This window comes from Micropterus dolomieu, linkage group LG04 (assembly GCF_021292245.1).
Source record: "Micropterus dolomieu isolate WLL.071019.BEF.003 ecotype Adirondacks linkage group LG04, ASM2129224v1, whole genome shotgun sequence".
NCBI classification, from domain to species: Eukaryota; Metazoa; Chordata; class Actinopteri; order Centrarchiformes; family Centrarchidae; genus Micropterus; species Micropterus dolomieu.
Window position 1 is genome coordinate 30851314 of NC_060153.1, and position 12034 is coordinate 30863347.

General features: G+C 39.6%; 1 protein-coding gene across 1 annotated transcript; it reads right to left on the reverse strand.

Annotated features, from left to right (window-relative positions):
- Positions 1 to 7316: 7316 nt before the first annotated feature.
- Positions 7317 to 9126, reverse strand: LOC123969269 (zinc finger protein 664-like). The gene is made up of 2 exons (XM_046046502.1): positions 8881 to 9126; positions 7317 to 8717 (listed from the first exon to the last, which is right to left on the reverse strand). Exons 1-2 carry the CDS (start codon positions 9050 to 9052, stop codon positions 7471 to 7473), a joined length of 1419 nt encoding a protein of 472 aa, XP_045902458.1. The 5' UTR covers positions 9053 to 9126; the 3' UTR covers positions 7317 to 7470.
- Positions 9127 to 12034: the final 2908 nt, after the last annotated feature.

The window sequence follows — 12034 nt, forward strand, 5'->3', positions numbered from 1 at the left end:
CACATTACTCCTATTTTAGCTTCATTACACTGGCTCCCAGTATGTTTTAGAATTGACTTTAAAATTTTATTGATCACTTTTAAAGCTCTTCATGGCCTCTCGCCTTGTTATATTTCTGACCTTTTAGTCCCATACGCACCAGCACGTACCTTGAGATCCTCGGGCAGAGGTCTGTTGTCTGTTCCAGAGTCTCGACTGAAAACTAAAGGGGACAGAGCGTTTGCTGTCAGGGCCCCGAGGCTCTGGAACAGCCTGCCCGAGGAAATCAGGTCGACTCAGTCAGTGAACTCTTTTAAGTCCCTTCTTAAAACATACTTTTATAGGAGAGCTTTTCCCGATCTTATTTGACTTTATTTTATCCCTTTTATTTTATTGTATTTTACTAATTTTATATTAATTTTTCATGCTCTTATCTTGTTTTTTTTGTATTATTCTTTACACTTGTTAAAGCACTTTGTAACTTGTTTTTGAAAAGTGCTCTACAAATAAAGATTGTTGTTATCTCGGCTAGCATAGCCGCCGGAGCTTTGTTGTGGTCAGTAGCGTTGATAGCGTTTTTACGGTCATCTAGCTTAAAATCCATGTCGGATGACTAAAATCCTTGAACCAAGTAAAACTTAAGTAAAAACTTAAGTTAAATAAAAAGGAAAAAAAAAATGGAACGAAAAAGTGTGGATAAGATTCCAGTTTAAGACGCAGCTTCTGAGAGGTAGCTACAGACGCCAACGCATGCGCAGAGTGCAGATTACGTCAGCAATGGTATGCTATCACTTCAAAAGACTGACAGGCTGCTTTAGATACAGTTTTATTGACAGGAAACAAACAGAAAATAGCATCAGTTTTGCAATGATATAATTGTTAAACATGTAAACAGTATTTTAATTCTTCACCACTTTTTACTCAAAAACGTGAATTAAAGCTTCATGCAGTCACTTCTACTAAAACAATCTGAATACTTCTTCCACAACTGCTTTTTTTGTGCAAATTTATTATCTGCAAAGTTATAAGTCGCTTTGGATAAAAGCATCAGCTAAATTAATAAATGTAAATGTATAAATTAAACTAAAAAAACAACAAATTCTACAAGTAGGAGCCGAATAATTAGACGATTAACAGAACTTTAATTGACTATTTTGATAATCGTTTTTAAATTTTGTTTACACTTTATACTTTTGATACCTATTTTTTAAAGCAGGTACTTTTTGTACTTTGACTCAAGTAGAAATTGAAATTGAACCTAAATGAAGCTTCTATTTTTAGTGGGATAATATTTTGCAGGGTACTCAAGTACGGGATTTGTGTACTTCGTCCATCGCTGCTGATAATAAACACAAGTTTTGAATTTCAGGTTATCATTTGAAAGTGGAACGAAAAGTTCCCGCACTTCTGCTGCTGCTGGAACTTAATAGTGTGACATCCGATGGAAGTAAACCAATATAAGCTTTTTATAAACTTTTGAAATCGCTGTAAGTTACTGTAGCTTGTATTTAAATATATACTGCTTTCGTGTCTGCATTTTCTTTCTTTGCCATCACAGTAGTAACGTGAGCCTATTCCTTTTGTTCTCTGTCCCTCCAGAGCTCCCACAGCAACATGTCTGTAAGGAGGAGTAGGTTCTGGCTGGTCTGGACCAGGAGGACCCACAGCCTCCACAGGTTAAAGAGGAACAGGAGGAACTCTGGACCAGTCAGGAGGGAGAGCAGCTTTATTTGCCAGGTATGTGGACACATACGAGGAATCTGAGTCAGGATTGTACATTGGTCACGATGTGCTTACCGGTGTTGGGCAACCTACTTGGAAAATGTAGCAAGCTAAGCTACAGCAACTGTATTATGCGATATATGACTTTGATGCTGTCGTGCTGTTGCGGTAGGTGACATTTTACGGTGGACGGACTGTAATATTAGAGTTGTTGTTGTTGTTTTCTTTTAGCTTTAATTAATAATCCCATGCTTTGGACACTTTCTTCTTTGTCCCTCACTATTTTCTGACTCTTCCTCCACTTTGCAAACAGCCCCATCATAATCATGTCGTCTTCCCACAGTATAAGCCTGATGTCCGACAGTAATAAATGTCCGTGCGAAACAGTGTGCTACACAGTTATGTGGATTAAACAAAGCTTGCAAAGAATTTGCGTTGATTCATTTTAGTAGTCGATTTAATCGATGAATCGTTTCAGCCCTAGTAAGACAATATTTTAAGAAAGTTTCATGACTAAGTCAACATAACCTTTTTTCATCACAGTGGTGGAAATGAGTTTCGATTAGGGCTGGACAATAAAACAATAATACCTATCGCAATATAATGTTTTTCAATAACAATATAACAAATGTTCAATAAATATTCAATAAATGTTTGGTGTTATTCACTTGAATCTATACACAAAATAGCTTTTCTTAATTTACACATGCATATTTGTTGACAAAGATTTTATCATAATTGTTTTGAATGTTCTGCCTCAGATTTGTGAAGTGATTCACTGTTTGGCATAAAGTGTTGACCATAAAGATGAGTTTAAACCACAATTGACCATCAGGTTTCTTCAACTTTCACTAAGGTGCATAAATCAGTCTTTAAACTCGAAAGAAATAACGATTTGATTCTTAATGTCATAATTATCGATACCAAAGGGTATGAAATGTTTTATCGTGATATCAGCTATAGCCATATCGTCCAGCCCTAGCTTCGATATATTATTTTAGTAACTAAATTTGATTTATAAAATCCAAAGTGTTTAATATGTATACTGGTACTCATTACATTACATTTATTCATTATGCTGATGCTTTTATCCAAAGTGACTTACAATTGCTAGATATGTCAGAGGTCGCACGCCTCTGGAGCAACAAGGGGTTAAGTGTCTTGCTCAGGGACACATCACACCAAAGGCAAGTGTCTTATCCCCTGCGCCATCACCACCCCCATATTCATACTCATTTCCTCACGTGTCTGCATTTCTTTCTTTACCATCACAGTAGTAACGTGAGCCTGTTCCTTTTTGTTCTCTGTCCCTCCAGAGCTCCCACAGCAACATGTCTGTAAGGAGGAGGAGGTTCTGGCTGGTCTGGACCAGGAGGACCCACAGCCTCCACAGGTTAAAGAGGAACAGGAGGAACTCTGGACCAGTCAGGAGGGAGAGCAGCTTGTAGTGAAGCAGGAGACTGACACCTTTATGTTGAGTCCTACTCATGAGAAAGTGACCACAGTGAAGCAGAACTGAAAAGTGACCACCAGCTCCTCTCTCACAGCTGTCATGTAGCTGAGAGCCAAGATCAGAAAGGAGGCGAGCATGAAGACTCAGGATCAACTAGAGATGCAGAGCCAAAACAAAAGAATCAAGATCACAACAGGATAAGCCCCAGAAACAATGTACACAAGTCTACCATGTCAGAGGTTCACCATGATCCTCACACAGGTAAAAACTCTTTCACATGTGACACATGTGGAAAAGGTTTCCAGTACAAGTTAGTATTTCAAAGACGCCTGAGAATTCACACAGGTGAGAAGCCGTATTCTTGCAACACATGTGGGAAATCTTTCAGCCGGAACGAAGGCTTGAAACTCCACATGAGAATTCACACAGGTGAGAAGCCGTATTCTTGCAAAACATGTGGGAAGGACTTTAGAACCAATGAACAATTGCAGTTCCATATTAGAACCCACACAGGTGAGACGCCGTATTCTTGCAACGCATGTGGGAAATCTTTTGGCTGGAAGGAAGGCTTGAAACTCCACATGAGAACCCACACAGGTGAGAAGCCGTATTCTTGTGAAAAATGTGGGAAATCTTTTACCAGGAGGAGTTACTTGAAACTACATATGAGAATCCACACAGGTGCGAAGCTGTACCTTTGCAAGACCTGCGGTAAAACATTCTGTTATCCTTCAGCATATAAAACCCATAGGAGAACCCACACTAGTGAGAAGCTGTAGCTAAGTGAGACCTACGGAACAAGATTCAGTGACACTTGAGCTTTTAAAAAACATATGAGAACCCACACTAGTGAGAAGCTGTAGCTATGTGAGACCTACGGGACAAGATTCAGTGACACTTCAGCTTTTAAAAAACATATGAGAACCCACACAAGTGAGAAGCCGTATTCTTGTGGAACATGTGGGAAAGCGTTCTGAGTTAGTGGTCAATTGAAAATTCCAATTCCATCCATCAGTTAGGGTTGTACTCACTTCCCCCCCAGCGGTTTAGACATTAATGGCTGTGTGATGTGTTATTTTGAGGGGACAGCAAATTTACACTGTTATACAAGCTGTACACTCATTACTTTACATTGTAGCAAAGTGTCATTTCTTCAGTGTTGTCACATGAAATATAATAAAATATTTACAAAAATGTGAGGGGTGTAAAATTTTGATCGTTTGGTTTTCCATTTGAACTGCAAAACAATGTCAAGGCACACCCCCTTTTAATTGTAAATAATGTAATCATTATAATAATTGTAGCCTATTAGTCTACTTTGTCATTTGTGTTTAGTAAACTTGTACCTTGGTTGAATAAGTAAAGAGACCTGTATACTGAAATGTGTCAATCTAAGTTGATGATAAATGATATGTGCCTTGATTTGGAACCAGCATTATTAGAAACTATGATGAACCGGTCGGGTGGGTCACATCTCTCCCCTGCAGTGGTTTAATTATTTTTTCTTTCATTGCGGAATGAGTGTTTTCTTTAATGATTTACTTTCATGATTAGAGAGGCTGCTGTCAGTCATTTAAAACGTTTCCATGCACACCCCTGTGACCACTTTTTTCCGTTTAACCATAGCAAGCGCATTAGACTACTGAATCCCCTCTGTGAGCGTGCATATTATCATGATGGAGAACCCAAATGCCAGTGCGTCAAAGATGAAAAATGGCGAAGGGTCAAATATTTATATACACAGGGCTTAACGCAGTTTCGTTTGGGGCGTGTCCAACTCCAATTTTGCTAGTTTGACGGCAGAAATAATTGTCTTGGCGCTGGGCGCATGGTTCAAAAGAGTCGTACTTAGTCTGTGAATAAGTCATGGGCGTGTAGGGCATAACATGCAATACACCAATCAGTGTCATCTCCATTTTAAAGCCAGGTGCGCTTGTACTTTGACATTTCTATTATAATAGCGTATGAATGGCGCATTATGAAAAAATAAAAAAATGACTGATTGAATTACAGACTCACAGCAGAGAAAATATATGGAAATAGCCTAAGTGTGGACGTGATATAAAAACCACCTCTGATGATGAAGCCTCTGTTGCTTTGTAGTTTATTAAGTGTCGGAACTTCAATCTGTTGACAGACAGACGCTGTCTCCTCTATGAACCGTCTGGATTCTCACTGCGCTGCGTTTATATAAATTATGTTGTGGGTCACATCTCTCCCACACTGGTTTCTTTATTTTGTGTTTTATTGATGTATGAGGTTTTTCTTTAACGATTTACTTTCATGATCAGAGAGGCTGCTGTCGGCCATTTTAAACGTCATGTGCACAAGTCACAACAAATACAGTGGGATATGTGAGCAGCAAAAATAAAAAGACTGAAGTAATTAACTTGACATGACATGACAGGGCAGACGAACTACAATTCAACTTTTAGCTTCTGAAATAATTTAGATGCAGTCATGGAGCTCAGGACTGATCAGGAGGACGGCTGCTTTACTCCAAACAGTTTCTCTGTATGAACCTGGACTGTGTGAGAGAGATTTTAACCGACGCAGTTGTCATTTTCAAAGCAAACGCCCATGTTGTTGAAATAGCAAATTGTGCGTCCGTGGGAGTGTTCTTAAAATAAGATGTGGTCACTCAGGCAAATTGTTGGCGCAGTGCTATTTGAAGCAACATAAAGAGACTGTACCACTGACCAAACCGCAAGTCAACGGCACAGTATTTCACCGTTTGTTTCTTTGGTATATTAGGGGCGCATTACTCCGATGGTAAGATTGACGCACGAGGCACAGCAACATAACTTAATATTAAAATCTCCTGACATGTGACAGGATCAGTCAGGATCTAATGTTAATTGATGTTCTGTGTTCTTCTCCACATTCAAAAGGTCTCGCACACTGAAACTGTTTGGAGTCAAGCAGCCGTCCTCCTGATCAATCCTGAGCCCCCTCAGAGCGTCTAAATTATTTCAGAAGCTAAAAGTTGAATGCTCTGCCTTCTGGAGAGTTTCCTCTGTCCTGTTTGTTTTTTTGCTTCTCAAATATTCCACGATATTTGTTGTGACTTTATTGTGCATGGAAACGTTTTAAATGACTGACAGCAGCCTCTCTAATCATGAAAGTAAATCATTAAAGAAAACACTCATTCCGCAATGAAAGAAAAAATAATTAAACTACTGCAGGGGAGAGATGTGACCCACCTGACCGGTTCATCAAAGTTTCTAATAATGCTGGTTCCAAATCAAGGCACATATCATTTATCATCAACTTAGATTGACACATTTCAGTATACAGGTCTCTTACTTATTCAACCAAGGTAGAAGTTTACTAAACACAAATGACAACATAGGCTAATAGGCTACAATTATTATAATGATTACATTATTTACAATTAAAAGGGGGTGTGCCTTGACATTCTCTTTGATCATTGACGTGGGAAACCTCTGCCTTAGACAGCAAGTATAAAACATAAAAATCAAAAACCAAATGAAATGGACAACAATAGATACATCTACATCAGTAATCTGGATTCAAATCATTTAATAAAGACACAGTACAGGCCTTCATTTAAATCCTGCCACCTGCTGGTAGAAAGGGGAAAAAGCTTGGTTCATTATGGTGGAAACCACATTAAATATTAACTTATTAAAAATATAGTGCTGACAGTAACAACTCTGCACACACAGTCATTTCTTAGGTAGTCCAGGTTTATTTAAGTATTCATTTATTTATTTTCATCTAACGTCACCCCGGTATAATGTTAGTGCTGCATAATGTTACAGATCTGATCGTCCCACAAGCTTGGCTTCCATTTTAAAATCTTTACTCTTACTTTCGGGTCACCCGGCCCACCTGTCTTTCTTTTCTTAATGTCCATCTTATAATGGAAAAATTAAAGTAGGATTTTCCAAAAACAAAGGTGGTTTTCTTGTTTGCTTGTTTTGTGGTTCAAATGAATAAACAAACTATCAGAACGTACACCCTTCACATTTTTGTAAATATTTTATTATATTTCATGTGACAACACTGAAGAAATGTCACTTTGCTACAGTGTAAAGTAATGAGTGTACAGCTTGTGTAAATTTGCTGTCCCCTTAAAATAACATCACACAGCCATTAATGTCTAAACCGCTGGGGGGGGGGGGGGGGGGGGGGGGGAAGTGAGTACAACCCCAACTGATGGATGGAATTGGAATTTTCAATTGACCACCAACTCAGAACGCTTTCCCACATGTTCCACAAGAATACGGCTTCTCACATGTTTTTTTAAAAGCTTAAGTGTCACTGAATCTTGTCCTGTAGGTCTCACATAGCTACAGCTTCTCACTAGTGTGGGTTCTCCTATGGGTTTTATATGCTGAAGCATAAGAGAATGTTTTACCGCAGGTATTGCAAAGGTACGGCTTCTCACCTGTGTGGGCTCTCATGTGTACTATTAAGTAACTCCTCCTGGTAAAAGATTTCCCACATGTTTTGCAAGAATACGGCTTCTCACCTGTGTGGATTCTCATGTGCACTTTTAAGTAACTCCTCCAGCTAAAAGAATTCCCACATATTTCACAAGAATACGGCTTCTCACCTGTGTGGGTTCTCGTGTGTAGTTTTAAGTAACTCCTCTGGATAAAAGATTTCCCACATATTTCACAAGAATACGGCTTCTCCCCTGTGTGGATTCTCGTATGTTGTTTAAATGCTGTCTTTTCTCTGAATCTTTTCCCACATGTTTTGCAAAGGTACGGCTTCTCACCTGTGTGAATTCTCATGTGGAGTTTCAAGCCTTCCTTCCAGCTAAAAGATTTCCCACATGTTTTGCAAGAATACGGCTTCTCACTTGTGTGAATTCTCATGTGGAGTTTCAAGCCTTCGTTCCGGCTAAAAGATTTCCCACATGTTTTGCAAGAATACAGCTTCTCGCCTGTGTGGGTTCTCGTGTGCACTTTTAAGTGACCCCTCTGGCTAAATGATTTCCCACATGTTTCACAAGAAAATGGCTTCTCACCAGTGTGGGTTCCTATATGGAGCTTAAATCTTGAACTGTTACTGAATCTTTTCCCGCAGGTCTTGCAAAGATACTCATCTGTGTGAATTCTCAGGTGTTTCTGAAAAACTAACTTGTACTGAAACTCTTTTCCACATGTGTCACATGTGAAAGACTTTTTACCTGTGTGAGGATCATGGTGAACCTCTGACATGGTAGACTTGTGTACATTGTTTCTGGGGCTTATCCTGTTGTGATCTTGATTCTTTTGTTTTGGCTCTGCATCTCTAGTTGATCCTGAGTTTTCATGCTTGCCTCCTTTCTGATCTTGGCTCTCAGCTACATGACAGCTGTGAGAGAGGAGCTGGTGGTCACTTTTCAGTTCTGCTTCACTGTGGTCACTTTCCTCATGAGCAGGACTCAACATAAAGGTGTCAGTCTCCTGCTTCACTACAAGCTGCTCTCCCTCCTGACTGGTCCAGAGTTCCTCCTGTTCCTCTTTATCCTGTGGAGGCTGTGGGTCCTCCTCGTCCAGACCAGCCAGAACCTCCTCCTCCTTACAGACATGTTGCTGTGGGAGCTCTGGAGGGACAGAGAACAAAAGGAACAGGCTCACGTTACTACTGTGTTGGCAAAGAAAGAAAATGCAGACACGAAAGCAGTATATATTTAAATACACAAAATCCATACTGGTATTCACATAAACCTCTGTTTTGTGTAACTAATATAATGAATGTTTCCTCACCTATCCTGTGTAACTTTATTTCGGGTTTCCAAACGATATCCAGCAGTCTGCGCTGACGATCGATCTCTTTCTCGTAGTCGACGATAGAGTTTTTAAAAACTCTGAATATTTCTTCAGCAGCAGCAGTTAGTCGCTCGTTGACAAACTCTCTCAAACTCTCAACTGAACTCATTGTTGCTGAACTACAAATTAAATAATTAGCGGCGCTACAGTAACTTCCAGCGAATTCAAAAGTTGCGACCAACGCCGGAGCTTATATTGGTTCACTTCCTTCGGATGTCACACTATTAAGTTCCGACAGCAGAAGTGCGGGAGCTTTTCGTTCCGCTTTCAAATGATAACCTGAAATTCAAAACTTGTGTTTATTATCAGCAGTGATGGACGAAGTACACAAATCCCGCACTTGAGTACCCTGCAAAATATTATCACACTAAAAATAGAAGCTTCAATTTAAATTTCTACTTGAGTCAAAGTAAAAAGAGTACCTGCTTTTAAAAATAGGTATCCAAAGAATAAACTATTATGGTTTTCAGTGGTTGCTGACATGACAAAAATTTTTTTAAAAACGATCATCAAAATAGTCAATTAAAGTTCTGTTAATCGCCTAATTATTCAGTTCCTACTTTGTAGAATTTGTTGGTTTTTTAGTTTAATTTATACATTTACATTTATTAATTTAGCTGATGCTTTTATCCAAAGCGACTTATAACTATTGTTTCCTGTCAGTAAAACTGTATCTAAAGCAGCCTGTTAGTCTTTTGAAGTGATTGCACACCATAAATACTGACAAAAACTACGAAACACAAATTGAAATATGAACATTTATGACAATTACAACCGTCCACATACCACTATCAGTTTACCGGCCATTACTGTGCACTGTGTGTGTGAAACAAAGATCTCAAAGATGTAGAAGACGAAAATGGAATGACATTCACAGACAATTAATTAAACTTGTGTAGCTAACCTACCATAGAACACTTAATTATTTTATTATTTTTTTCCAAAAGGAAGAACACAGCACCTCCCCTTTGTCTTCCCCTAAGAAGGGGGGTGGGGTAGGGGCTGAGTTATCACCCCCTCTAAACCAGGCTGTGAGGATCTCAGCGGCCGTAAACTAAAGGCATAAACTGAGACTTTCGTACACTTGACAAACAATGCCTCTCTGGGCGGTTGTGGCTCAGGAGCTAGAGTGGGCGTACCGTAAAATTTCTTTGAGTGGTCAAAAAGTAAAGTAAATGCTGAAGTGTCTCTGAATCTTCTCCTGTTGCCGACGGTCAGAGCCATGTTCTTCCAGCTTCACATGCTGCTTCCTGTCCATCAGGAAGTCTGTGATCCACCTGTCGCTCACCTGGTAGACCTTGTCCTGCAGCAGAGCCGGGATGATGGTGTTGAAAGCAGAGCTGAAATCCACAACCAGGATCCTTGCAGAGATTCATGAAGGGTCCAGCTGTAGTGAGGGGCCATGTTTATTGCATCATCCACAAACTGCAGGGGTCTAGGAGTGAGTCTGTAGTGGAATTGAGGTGGCTCAAGACATGGAGCTCAAAAGACTTTATTACCACGGTGGCATTTTGATCCTCAGGTTTTCACATACTGTTTTCAAGAATGTAATTTGAGTAAAACTTTTACCAAGTTTAATTAAACTTGTAGGGCTGGACCCAAATATTTGATCGCTGGGTATACATTCAATTTTCTATTCTGCGTGCATCTCTTCCACTCTGCCTCCCTCTTGCCCGGCTTAATATCCGATCCCTTTAATCCTGCAATAAATATTCTCCTCTTATCTAACTCCAGTTTCCTCTCTCTCTTAGTCCTGCACTTGGGTCTGCTAGCCTAGCTGTAACAATGTTAAAAATAAAGTTTTGATAATAACTTGCTGTTTAAGTTAAAACGACATGAGAATAAAGAAAAGGAACACACTCTCTCTTTTTCTATAGCTCTTTCTCTAACACCAACACACTCGCTGTTATCTCATGATGAGGTTTTTCCTTCTCTCATGTCATTTCCAGAACTTTTTGGGCATTCATCCTTGTGCTCTTCTGCTTCTATCTGTGAGATACACAGCTCTAGCTCGTGAAATGACAGCTTGCTTATCAACAGACGTTTAAACAATCGGCGTAACGCTTTGATTATTCACTGGTAAATGACATTGTGGCCAGCCCTACAATTATGCAGCTCTTGCATGTTAGGACCACAAACATCAAGAACTGAATCATCGGACACAAGATTACTTGTCTGTATGCTGTCTTCTGTGCCCTGTCAAATCAGACGCATCAACACTTTTTGTGTAAAGCTACAGCTTCTCCCCGCGACCCGATCCCGGATAAGCGGATGAAGATGGATGGATGGATGGATGGCTACAGCTTCTCACCTGTGTCTCTTATGTGGTTTTTCAATTGACCACTATCTCTGAAAGCTTTCCCACATGTTTGTCAAGAATACGGCTTCTCTCTTGTGTGTGGGTTCCCATATGGAGCTACAAAAAAACGAACCCAGATAGCAAACATTATTGAAACTATGTTGAATCAGCATTCTGCTCTCAATGCTAATTTAATTGAATCAACATCAGACATGATTTATCATCATTTGCATCCTTTTTTAATATTGAAACCACATTGAAATCATAGCTAACTAAAAATGAACGTGACTTCAATGTTATTTCAACCAATATTACTATTGAAACAACGTTGAAATGATAGCCTAACTAAAAATCAATGTGACTTCAATGTTATTTCAACCAATATTAAACCACAGAAAAGTGACAGTGAAAAATGTATAAATGACAACAGACCATTTAATCAGTTAAAAAATACAAGTTTATTTATGGAATAAAAAAAATTATTCACTGCTCCTGTTCTGTCCACCCATCAGGTCTGGAGCATAGGAAGCCACTTTTGTGCTGCCAGGGCAAAGTCAAAGACTTCTGTCCCCATTGGTTCAGTCAGGGCACCTAACAGAAAACATACAAATAAGGGGCATCCTTGCACAGTCTGCACCTGGGGTCCTGCCTGGTGTGGTAGACCCCAGCCTCTATTGATCTTGTACTGCCTGTTCTTGTGCCGCCATGATTAGTGCTTCTGTGCTGTCCTTGACCTTTCTCGTCTTGATGTCAGTAGCCTCTATCTCCTCCTTTGGCCAGTATTATACCAGC

Excerpts from the sequence above, each read along its gene's own strand:
- LOC123969269 (XM_046046502.1), bottom strand. The coding sequence starts at position 9,052 with ATGAGTTCAGTTGAGAGTTTGAGAGAGTTTGTCAACGAGCGACTAACT. Across the intron at positions 8,718-8,880 it reads AATAAAGTTACACAGGATAG|AGCTCCCACAGCAACATGTC; the intron begins GTGAGGAAACAT and ends CTGTCCCTCCAG.